Genomic DNA, 12,773 nt, shown 5'->3' on the forward strand with positions numbered 1-12,773 from the left:
GATACACAATTGTTATACCAGCGATGTCCACATAAACACTGCCATTTACCAGTCCCAAGGGTTAAGTTACCTGATTTCTCTATAAGCATTTCCGGACACATTACAAACTCGTCCTACGGCAATTCCAAACTCAAACATCCTTACCTTTTTCTGGACTTAAATTTTTATATACTTCGAGGTCTGCCATTAAATTCGTAACTCGTGCATTATTGGCCAGCAGAACGGAAATTCTCCCTTCGGGAAAGGCTCCGTTCGGTCTTCGTGCGCCTTCAGAGCCACCGCATTCGGAAAGCAACCCTCGGCAGCACAGCCGAGCGCCGCTCCTCGGGCTGGGCGAGGACACCTCGGCGGTCCATGGCACGAAGGCAGAGGCGAGAAGGGGCGAGCTGTCTCCCGGCCGAGGGGCGCGGGGTGGGAAGGAGCCGTGTCCCCGCAGGCGGAGCGCAGGGCCAGCCCGCGGGGCCGGGGACCGCCGCACGCCGCTCAGCCGCCGGCTGACGCAGGCTGGAGGGATGCGGGAGGGGAAACCCGCTCCGGAGAAACTCCCGGCATCTGCGAGCGGGAGGGGACAAGCTCCCGGCCCCCGTGCGCCTTTGCCCTGGCTCTGTGCCACTCCTCCTGCCGCTGTCCCGCTGTCCCCGAGCGCGGAGAGCTGCCACCCCGCAGGGGCAGCGCCAATGCACCTGGTTGGGGCTGTGCATCCCGGAGCAGCGCAGCGCCCGAGGACCAGGAGTGCCCCGCGAGGGGCTGAGCACCGACTCTGCCGGCAGCTACAGAAAGCCCCCGGTGAAACCCTGGGCTGGTCTGAGGCAGCGCAGGGCTCCCGAAAGCACGGGGGTTACGGGCACTGTGGAACAATGGGCAGAAGCATTCAGACTTGCATAAATTGCACTTCCTTACAACGGAGCCCAAGGGCTCACAGGGCTGGAAAGCACAGCAAGAATGAAGTCAGCTCCACATCTTTCCTTTATTTCGCGTCTTTATTGCATTTTCTAATTCTTTCCCTTTTCAGCTGGCTCTTCCATTGTGACATTTACATAAGCACGCCAAAGGAATTCCCAGCTGTATTCCCAAACATTGTGACAGCAATAAAAGAGACAGAATTTGTCTAGCGCAGGCCAGGAAAAAGTTACACGAGACAGCGTGACAGAGGAGGAAAACAACCAAAAAAGCCACTCAAAATAACCACCCCTCATAGCTGCACATGCCTGCTGCACTTCAGTGGGATGGGAGAGAATATCCAAGTGGAGCTGACATGTTTTATACTTCCTGAGAAATGAGTATTTCCTGGCTGTTGCTAACACAGAGGGCTTTCCCCCAGCTCCCTGACAGAGCTCAGCGTTTGGGGTACCCATGGACTATGTGCAGCACCCTAAACGTGAAACAAGCCCCCAGCCCCACTGCAGGATGCCTTGGCTGCTCCCAGCTGTGGCTCTAGTGGCACTGGCAGGCTGGGATGGCAGGAGGTGGCACAAGTCCCACTCTGAGGAGGGAGTGTCACCACTGCCAGGCAGAGGAAGGCAATGGGGCGCCCACGGCGTTACCCCAGCTCTGCTTCCCTGCTCAGCTCACCACGCTCACGGCTGAAATCACCACCCTGAAGCCTCTGCACAGTGACCAGTGCATGCACATTGAAATGATGTGCTATAGCTGCAATTCAACAGCAAAAAAATAAACTGTCACTGCTGTACAGTTTAATTATTGATATATCAGATTGCACTTGATAACGTGTTAAATGCAAATTACTCACACTCCTACTGTTCTGTTAATTATAAGACGAGCTATACACAAGCACCTTCAACACCACAGCTGCTCTGTAAGAAACCTTACACAATCACCAGTACATTCTTCATTATTTTGTCTCCAAAATAAGCTTCTTTTTAAAACCAGACATGCTTAAATGCTACATGCCTTTAGAAACTCAAGCATGTTATATAGGTTAGAAGAACATTACAGCAAACAAATGAAGACGTTATGTAACTCAGTTGACATATGCCAAATGGTATAAGAGGACCTGTAGGTTTATTCAACTTGCAAAAAAAAAAAAAAAAAAAAAAAAAAAAAAAAAGACAAAGAAAATCAATCCCCATGACAACTCCTCAGTGTCAAGCCAGGTTTAGCATTTAATCCCAAGCCCTGTCAATTTGCTTGGCTTTTCCCTGGCTCCCGGGGGTCACAGGAATGCTCTGCAGAGCCACAGCTCACACAGTTCTAACAGTCCCAGAGGTGATGGTGACAAGCTTTCTGAACAAAAACCTCATTTTCCTGTACCTGTAGTTAACTGACATCAGTGATTACCATAAGACAAGATCGCTGCTGTCCCATGGGTCTTGCAGAGTCCTGAGCCAAGGTGTGGCAGGAAAGGTAACAGCCTCACCTCCACGCCTGCTCCTCCCATTTAGGTTTTCTGCCCACTCCTCACGAGGCTCAGATTACAGAGACACAACCCTGCAAGTTCTACTGCAAAATAACCATTTTCCAATAAACGAGAGTATGATTTAAGTAACAGTTTGGAAATTACAGCATCAGAGGAAGGTTCATTTTCTAGCTCATTGAGTTTTCCTTTATCACTGTCAAAATAGCTGGAAACCAGTACAAAGCCTAATTCTGCTAAAGAGCAAGAAAAGCTGATTAGAGAACTAACACCTCTTACAGGGAATAGATAATGAAATAAGGAGATAACAACATCTTCATAATCATCATCCAAGTGTAATCTTATATCTGAACTTGGAGACAATCTCCTTGTGAAAAGTCAGCCAGCAATGAATAAAACTTTGTATCAGCTGCATGGAAAGCTTGTAATTTTTATCAGATTAAAGCTTTTATCAACTCATTTATCGTTAATGAAGACATGGCCCTATGGAAAGCTGAGAAACACACAAAAATTAAAGGGGAAAAATACTGGGCATTAGAACACAACCACTTGAAACACTGTCTGGAGACAGATCCCACATGAGATTCCTCCTTCCATGAACAGATCCAGAAACAGACACAGTTCTTGAACAAAGCAGAAAGAGTTTCTTCAGGCATTTTAGGCCCTTTTAAAATCTAAATGGACTTTAATCCATTAATTCCCTAATGCTCTTCTTGCAAATACGTTTTCATTTACATCTGTTTGTCTCAAGGAATGAATTGTGGATATTTCACACAAACCAGAATATGAACCAGAACCACAAATTCCTGCACTACTAACTCGTTCTGCTCTCCCAGCATCATTATGAAACTCCAGCTGGAGCAAGTCTGAAGACAGGAGGCTGAATCCTGCAGCCCACATCTGGTATCTGTGGCTGTGCCTCCAGCCTTGCACGAGGCTTCAGCAGAGCTAATTATACAGCACTGCCCATCAGCAAACATCAGGCCTGAAGGATCTGTGCGATTTGGCAAAGCTTTAGGACAGCTCCCCCAATACTCTTGTGCTCCAATAACCAAAACAGACCATTTGACTGCATAGAAAAGGAGAACAGAAGGCATTTTCTGTTCTCATTGGGAACGGAAGTCCAAGGTCGCTGAAGCAAGGAGAGATTCTCCGTGGTTTCCTCACCAGGAGGTTGGACAGCCAAAGCCACCAGGATGTGTCCAGTGTGACTTGAGGACCTGTGTCACCTGTCAGCCTCAGACCCACACACACCTTCCGAGGTGAAACAACAGAGCAACACAACCTGCTCTATCCCTGACAGCCTGAATTCCTGCTTCCCTCCAACCAGAGGGCTCACACCAACCACCACAAGCTTTGGGGTAATCCCCACATTGCTCACAAGCATAAATGAATTGCAAAGATCTGATAGAAAAAAAAAAATAAAACTATCAGATGCAATGATAGAAAACTGCAATTGTCTAGATGCAGTTTTGACTGGGGAAGTACTTGCCTTGCTAACTGGGAGGCACTGGGAGCCACAGGAAGGGCTGATCTGTACACTTTGGGGTTTTTTTCCCTTTATACTTTTAGCCCTGACCATCCAGTAGCAAAGTTAAATGGATGTTTGCTCTGACAGCATAACCATTCCTACATTGTTACTGCCAGCAAGCAAACAAAACATGATGCACATTTACAGCTTAAAACCCTTGCAAAAATAAATAAAAAAACTCCTTTTCCAAGCCTAGAGGGATGCTGTACTTTGTATTTTGGAACTGCTCATAAGAAGAAGGAAAGGAAAGTGGGTTCATCAAATCCTCAAGGCTATTCCAAACATTCTAATTGCTTGTCTTCTCTGTTCTGCAGAAACTGCTAAAACAGCTCACCCCAGCCCCTGTCTCTGGTCTGTTATTCTCTGTGTGCACACACACTGCTGTATCTCGCTGCTGCTGCTGAAGAAAACTGACATTTTTGCTTCTGGGCAGATAAGATTCCCCAGAGTACAAGGCACAGCAGCAACCTCCACTCCTGTAACCAAAAATTTCAGACATAAACAGATAAGAATTTTAATATCCTGCAAATGCAGCCATTAGCAGCTTTTCCTAATAAAATTATAAAATTATGAGAGAGCCTTAGGCAGTGTGGATGCACACAATATTTCATTACACACAAGAATCTCAGTCATTATTTAAAGACAACTCGTCAGAGCCTGGTGGAAAGCACCACATTTTTGTATCAATACTTCTTGTGTAACAACGTGCAAATGTCTCAAAGCACCATGAAAACCCAGGAGAGAACAGCAGGTCCATGTACAGCAGCATTCTCCTGAACGGAATGGGAGCACTGCTGTTTGTATCTGAAGTTCACTGGACACAGGAATTTAATTGGGACACCACTGATGGTTTTCCAGCCTTATTTCCCATTAGTCAATCTATTGCTTGTTAATCACATTTACAGCTTCAGAACAAGAGCACAAATACAATGCTGTAACTATTTTTCTCAAAAACTTGTCAATCTCTCACTCAAAGTACCTCAGTTTTTTCCTGGTCCTGTTTTACATCCCCATGGACAATTTTCAACTTGCTCTTGTGCCTGCTTCCCCCATCAGTTCAAATAAGCTTTTTCCTCCCTGAGCTTTCCTTGTGCAATGCACTCAGAGCCAGCAGTCACATCTCCTCACAGTCTTTGATTTCCCCAGCTAAACAAACCCTGCTCATCTCACCTCCACTTCTGTCCCCTTCTCTCTGTTCCTGAGCTCCCCTGCTCAAACACTGCATTAGGCTGGGCCTCGTGGCACCAACACCTTCACCTTACTGCTGAACACTCACAACTGGATCTTCCTGCGACTGGTCACAGAATCAGAGTGCTTTGGCTTGGAGGGACCTTCAAACTCACCTTATTCCACCCCCCTGCAGGGATAGGGACACCTTCCCACTATCCCAGGATGTTCCAAGCCCCTCCAACCTTGAACATCCCAGGGATGTGACATCCCACAGGGCAGGTGCTGTCCTCCTGCTGCAACAGGGCTGCAGCTCAGCTGGGTGTTTCTGCTGCAAGATGAGCCTTTTTTCCTTTTGGTGTTTTTTGGTGGGGTTTTTTGTTTGTTTGTTTGTTTTGTTTTGTTTTTACACAAAACATTCAAACCACTCCACATAAAGACAGAACTTCAACATTTTCATTAATGCAGTCCACGAGTTCTTGGATTTGAACTCCTCAGCAGGAAGTGGACAAATGGAACAGCAGCTGCTCAGGTGCTTAAAGCAATGCAGGTGTCACAAGGGTGTGAAGGAAACACCAGAGATGAGCACAGCTAGGCAGCAAAATTCCTCTTGTGCACCTCTGCAGACACTTCCAGTCCTTCTAAAGATACTCCTGCTCTTTTTAAGAACAAACTGGGATATTTTTAGCTGGCCTGCAGCTGAGGTGCAGCAGTTCCTCCAGCTCACAGATTCAGCTCCAGACAATCAGCAGACAGCCCTGGTGCCACTGAACTGTCCCACTGCTCCCAGTGAGGGTGACCTGGATCACACGAGCAACCTGAATTATCAGCAGGGCCCTGGAGGAGCCCAGCTCCCCTGGAGCACCACAGCACCACCCGAATTCCTGGGACATGCACACAGCCTTACACTGTGCTGTGGGACTGTCCCCTCTGTCCCTGCCCAGGGGGAATTCTGCCCCTCCATACACTCAGAGGGAAAGGAACTGTCCCTGCACTGTCTTGCTTAGGTTAAAGGAGACAAATGGAAGCCCTGATGGGTTCTGTCAGGGAAAAATAGTTAATCTTATCTGGTCATCAATCAAAGATAAATAAATTAGGCCATGAAATATTTCTGGCCTAGGATTCCTGCTAATTATGCCTTGGGCTGTAGATGATTATCACTTTGCAGACTCATCCCTCAGCAGTGTTCATGGATTACTCTGTGCTGATGGATCATTATCCAGCCTTTGCACCATTTGCAGGATAAAGATGAGGTGCTGCTCTGTGCTGAAACCCCATCTCAGGTCACAGAGCATGGACCAGGCCCTGCTTTCACTACTCTGGAATAGCAGAGCTGCAGATACACATCCCTGTAACTGTTCCAGCCACAAACTGGTGCAGGAGAGCAGGGAGCTGCCTGAGGAGAACAGGGATTAACAGGCATCTCCCAAAACATGCCACAGTGCTCAGGGCTGAACACATCCCTGAACACAGAGGGAACTCTGAAGGGACATGATCCCACCAAAACCAGTGGGATCATGAGCGGCCTGATAAAGCCCAGGAATGAATTCACTTCATTGGAGAAGCAGAATGGTTCTGCCTGGAGATGACAGCACTTTCCCCCTAACACAAGTCCCAAGTGCAGCACGCACACAAATTAATGTGACAACACCACTGCCAGACTTACTTACAGAAAGTTATTAACATTCTTCTGGTGTCCCAAAAAAACCTAGAAGTGCTCATGGGCAAGCAAAAAAGCAGTACAGGGAAAAATGGGTCTCTCTCTGAACTGATTTTCATTAGGAAGATTCACAGACTGACAAATAATTAATTCTCCCACTAAACCATTAACTTCATTGATGGTGACATAACCACAGTGACAAAAAGGCAGATACAGTTTGTTTTACCGTGAGCTTCGAACCTCTCCAGTCCTAACAAACACACTGAAAATGGAGCTGTATGGTCCCTGGGGAAAAAAATTACCTTTGCTTTGAATGAGATGAGTATTTTTATCTTTAATTCATAGCCATTCCATGCTGCTGTTATTAATAGTGCCATAAATCTGCCCTAAAGTGATGGGTTTTAATTACTGACCTCAAAGGGAATAAAGAATACAAGATCTGGGCCTCTCAGAAGAGCATTGGGAGGTCACTCCCTCAGCAGACAGAAGGCTCCAGCTGTCTGGTCAGATGAGCCCCTGATCCCGTGTCACCCAAAGCACAGGGAGCACCGACCCCAAAGAGCTCTGCCACCAGCAGCTCCTCTGGTGCTTCCCCGGAGCCCCAAGCTCTGCCTCCGGGAGGGGAGGCACCGGGCACGGGCCCACCCCCGCGGGTCCAGCACCGGGGGGATCAGTCCGACCTCGGTGGGTCCAGCACCGGGGGGATCGGTGGGGCTGGGAGGGGTGAGTCGGACCGGGGGGGTCGGTCGGACCCGGTACCGAGGGGATCGGTGGTCCCGGAGGGGTGGGTTGGATCCAGAGGGATCAGTCAGACCCGGTACCGGGGGATCGGTGGTCCCGGAGGGATGGGTTGGATCCAGAGGGATCAGTCAGACCCGGTACCGGGGGATCGGTGGTCCTGGAGGGGTGGCTTGGACCGGGGGGGTCGGTCGGAGCCGGTACCGGGGCGGCGGTCCCGGAGCGCCCCCTGGCGCCGCCGCAGCCCCGCCGGGCCCCCGCCCCGCACTCCCGGGGTCCCGCACTCCCGGGGGTCCCGCACTCCGGGGGTCCCCCCATTCCCGGGGTCCCGCACTCCTGGGGGTCCCGCACTCCGGGGGTCCCCCCATTCCCGGGGTCCCGCACTCCGGGGGTCTCGCATTCCGGGGTCCCGCACTCCCGGGGTGCCCCCATTCCCGGGGTCCCGCACTCCCGGGGTCCCCCATTCCCGGGGTCCCCCATTCCCGGGGTCCCCCATTCCCGGGGTCCCGCACTCCCGGGGTCCCCCCATTTCCGGGGTCCCCCCATTTCCGGGGTCCCCCCATTTCCGGGGTCCCCCATTCCCGGGGTCCCCCCATTCCCGGGGTCCCGCACTCAGGGGTCCCGCATTCCCGGGGTCCCCCATTCCCGGGGTCCCCCATTCCCGGGGTCCCGCACTCCCGGGGTCCCGCACGCCCCGAGCCCCCGCACCGAGCGGGCACGGCCCGGAGCAGCGGCCCCAGGAGTGTCCACACGCGCGGATACAGAATGGCAGCAGCCGACAGTGCAGAGAAACTCTGTAACTCACCGTGGAACACGCCGTTGTCCGCCAGGAAGTGCCTGCAGTACTGTAGGCAGCTCTTCTTATCCAGACTCCAGTAACTCATCCTGAGGCAGCCTCCCGCTCACCATCAAAGGCTCCGACCCTGCAAGGGAAACAGGAATGGGTAACTGGGACTAAATTTACAAAAAGTGCCCCCAAATGCTGCAAGCACCGTAGTTCTTGGAGCCCTTTATGCCAAATGGTCCATTGGCTTCACACAAAGATGACAACAAATGTATTTCTCCACGGACGTCCAGGTAAAGGGCACGGACACATCACCTGGACAGAGCCAGAGCTGTGCTGCACTGGTGCCACCAGCCAGCAGCTCCCAGGCTGCTGCAGAGAGCAATGGGACCTCTGTCACCGCTGTCACCATCACCCCCCAGCCACCGCAGGCCACTGTGGGGCCTGCAGAGACAATCAATTTAATCCATTCCGTGACGCTGTCCCATATTTAACAGGCTACAGACACATCCAACACCACCACGAAACTCTAAATCCCCCCCAAGTGAAGGTTACAGTCATTAAAAAGGAGACTCAAAGGTAACCAGCCCCTGATTTGGAGAGCAGAGCAGTGAGGACACAGGGCCCCTGTGCCCTTGCCCCTGGCAGACTTTGCCCTGTGGCACTCGGGATGAAATCGCCCATGGACAGGCAGTTTGAGCCCGAGGGGGAGCAGTTACATCAGCCACACAAAATTAACACTGATGGTTACAGGCAGACACACCAGCATTTCATACTTCTTTGAAGCCATGGAATTCTTAATCTCCTGTCCTGACACCAAATCCTTTCACTGGATCCTCCTTCTGCCTTTGCTATTTTATGAAGTTCAGGTTCTGGTTTCAGCAATTCAGCAACCCCTTCCTGTTACATGCCCACTTTGGTCTCCCATTTTATCTCCCTCCCACCTTCACTCTGGTCAGCCCAGCTGCCTGCTCGCCCACACTTGGCACAAACAACTCCAACTGTCTTTATCCAAGCAATTCTAGCAGGATGTAAGGACACTGCCACCCAAACCTCCCCATAAAACTACTGCCAGGGGGCCTTAGTAACAAACCCACCCACAGATGAAGCATCACAGCTCATCAAGTGCTTGGCCTGCAGCTCTGCTGAGGGACACAGATCCATTTCATTCAAAACAAAAAGGACAGCAAATAAAGTGAAATCCCAGCCAACAGGACTCCTCTGATCCTTAATGACCAATTTAGCTACTACAGTCATTTCCTGGGGTGCAGCCACCACACTCAGCTGACAGGGGAACAGCAGAACCTGGAGAGCTTTTCCCCTTTCCCCATACAGCCAGTAACCGGTGCCTCAGTGTCAGTGTTTGACTTGCAAGTGTTACAGAACCACAGGGCAGTCCCGGTGTGACACCCGTGCAGTTCCTGCACCCAGCTGTGGCTGCACACGTGGGATTTGCCTCTCTGAGGGGAGCAGGGATGGTCCTGCATGTTCTGCTGCAGGTGGGAGCCAAAAACACCTGTCTGTGCTTTGCTCCATCCTAAAACGTCCCCAGGCTCCACTGGGGGTGTGTTCTGGGTATGGCCCGTGTATTGTTCACACTAAAGGCATGTTTTGCCCAACTTTGGAACCCCAGCAGCAGCACCCACCACCCCTGCCACGCTTCATCTTCTCCATTTCCTGCACTTCTGCCCTGGCCAGCCTGAGCTTTCATTACAGCCTGCACTAAGGCCACTCTTCCAGCCCTAATTAGTAAGACACAAGGTGTTAGTTACCTTTAATGCCCAGGAACAACACCACAGTCCAGCCTACTGCCAGGCTTCTTGCTTTAGGCTACAGAAGTACAGGAGGCGTCGTGTTTTAATTAAGGAAAGCATATCAAATATTCACCGCGAAGAATTTGCACACAATAAAAGCAGATCTTGTCTCCCTAGCCCAGCTCCCACACAGAACCCGTATCGCAGGGCAGATTTCCAGGGCAATGGGGCTGTCAGTACATCCCTGCAGTGCCTCTGAAGGAGCCCCTGAGCCCCCTCCCCTCCCTCTCACGGCCGAGCCTGATACAATCCTCCTTTGTTCTTGCACAAAGGGTTCTCCCACACCACGGTGGCCCCTTGGAACAAAGGTTCTCCCGGGCACATCAGGGATGAAGGCTGACTCCCCAAGGGGTTGCATCAGCTGACACAAACATCCCCGCAAGAAAACCCTCCTAAGAAACGCCAGCAGTTTTTTTGGATAGCCCTCAAAGTTATTTGCTTTACAGGGTTCCAGCAGAGCCCAGCCAAGATCATGCCTTACCCTACAGCACAAAAAAAAAAGCAAACAAAATCCCAACCAACCCCACACTTAGGCCAAATACCAGCGTTTCAAAGGAACGTGCACTTAGGAACTTAACTGTACACAAATTTGCATCATGTCAATGCAGGAGAAAAAGAACATTCTGTCTTTGCCACTGACTGAAATGTGGGCTGTGCCTGTATCACTTATTTTATATATGTAGAATAAACTATTACAGTAAAAAGTGTCTGTAAGTATATAATTAAGTTTAACTAAAACTGTAAGAACAAAACTATTTTGGCAAAAAGTTACCAAAATCCTGACCAGATATAAACCTGAGTTGAAAACCAGCTTGATAAAGCGGGCAATTCAGAGAGAGCTGAAAACACTCCTCACTTTTCCACTCTGCAGGTTTTTTAGCTCGGGGTATCATTTTCACAATAAGCAAAATTCCTGCAGGTTCAGCCCTGAGCCTGCCACATCCATGCCAAAAGGTAAAACAACGGGTGTTTCAGTGCCTGAGAGCAGAGATGCTACTGCAGCGTGTCAGGAATCCACCTACTTTGTACCTGGATAAAGTGTATTAACCTGGACGTTGAGCAAGGAGTCCATTATGTGGCATGCAGAAACACAGCACCTTGAGAGAACTGCATCTGCTATTTTTGCTGATTAATTTCCATTAAACCTGTCAGCTGCCTTATTTTAGTGCTCTGTGTTCCATGAGAGACACTTTTCCAAAGAGCTTTGATTAGTTGTACAGAGCTGTACTTCACAAGAGAGTTATTAATGGAAGGAAACTGATACTGCTCAAGTTATTAATGGAAGTAAACTGGTATTGCTTGTTATTAATAGAAGTAAGCTGATATTACTCAAAGTTTGATGCAAAGAGTAAGTTAACTTACATATTCACGTGTGCATGCATGAATAAACAGATGCAGATATAGACAGATGGGATGAACAAATATGATTCTCTGTGATCAGGAATTGGGTAAACTCCTCACAAGGAAAGTTTCATCCCATGCATGCTTTCTGAAGTTATTTGATTCTGAAGGTTGTGGAAATGAATGTGTAAGGCATTCTGCATGCAGCAGAGGATGCACATGCCCCGCCTGGGCTGGGAGAGATGCTTCTCACGGCCAGAGGCTCAGCACCAAGAACAACGTCTGACCTCCACGTCTCACTGTACTCTGCAGTCTCCCCTCTGACACAGAAAAGCCCGTGCAGTGTGCAGGGAATTCCCTCACTCCAGGGAATCCCAGCGCTGGTAGCAGCAGCTGCAGGCTGAGCCACACTCTGTCAAACACTCTCAGCTCGGGCTGTTGGAAAGGCTCAGCACAGAACTGCTCTGGAAAGCAGCAGCACAACCCAAATATTTATGTGCAGTGTTTAACCTGGACCCTGAGCAGGGCCCCAGAGTGAAGAGGGGATAAGCACAAGGCCACGAAGGGGTGTGAGCTGGATGACAGCTCTCAGAGCAGCACACTGAGTGAGCTCAGGGCCTGAGACTGCTGATGGTGCCCCTGTCACCTGCCCTGGCCCAGAGCACTTCCACAGGTAACAGCAGTGACTCCATCAGACACCAGGGATCATTCCAAAGGCAGGGCAGCTCCTGCAGGACACCAGCACTTCCCTCAGACAAAACCACAGCTCCAGGGATCATTCCAAAGGCAGGGCAGCTCCTGCAGGACACCAGCACTTCCCTCAGACAAAACCACAGCTCCATTTTCAGCAGTTTCAGAGCTCGTACCTACCCAGAACACACGTGGGAAGTACGACTTTAAAAATTGAATCCTTTCCTTAGCCCCAAATGGTGTATAAGGTTCTTGTTCCTGGTAATTAAAGGAAAGTCCAGAAAACACTGAATATCGAGTGGGCTACTGATTTTGGAAGCTTGTTCTGGTTAATGACAAATTTTAGCATGAACAATGGTTCAGAGATACTGGGCTTTACAACTGACAGAAAGGAATAGTATAGCAAAATAATAACTTTAATTTAAAAGAAGGTAAGAAATGAGAAGAGCAATCCAGAGTCCCACAAAGGTCACCCCAAGAGTGTGGTGGAAATAAAGCTGTGATGGAAATGATGCTGCACTGTCCCCAGCTATGGCCAGAGCCCTCTGATGAGCTTTAGAGATCTCAGTATGGGAGGGAGGACAGACCATCTGGCTGGCACTAAGCAGCAGGAACAGAGTCCAGAGGGAAAGGCTGGGCTTTAGTGTGGCAGCTGGGACTGTGGTGGGGGCATG

At 49.9% G+C, this 12,773-nt stretch overlaps 1 protein-coding gene across 1 annotated transcript in view; it reads right to left on the bottom strand.

The window, feature by feature from the left end:
* Positions 1-8,354, bottom strand: part of PLCH1 (phospholipase C eta 1) — a 44,442-nt gene extending 36,088 nt beyond the window's left edge. The window contains exon 1 of the mRNA XM_066326464.1: positions 8,276-8,354. Within this exon, the coding sequence (XP_066182561.1) occupies positions 8,276-8,354 (79 nt within the window). The remainder of the gene's footprint in view (positions 1-8,275) is intronic.
* Positions 8,355-12,773: the final 4,419 nt, after the last annotated feature.

This window comes from Sylvia atricapilla, chromosome 10 (genome assembly GCF_009819655.1).
Source record: "Sylvia atricapilla isolate bSylAtr1 chromosome 10, bSylAtr1.pri, whole genome shotgun sequence".
Lineage (NCBI taxonomy): Eukaryota > Metazoa > Chordata > Aves > Passeriformes > Sylviidae > Sylvia > Sylvia atricapilla.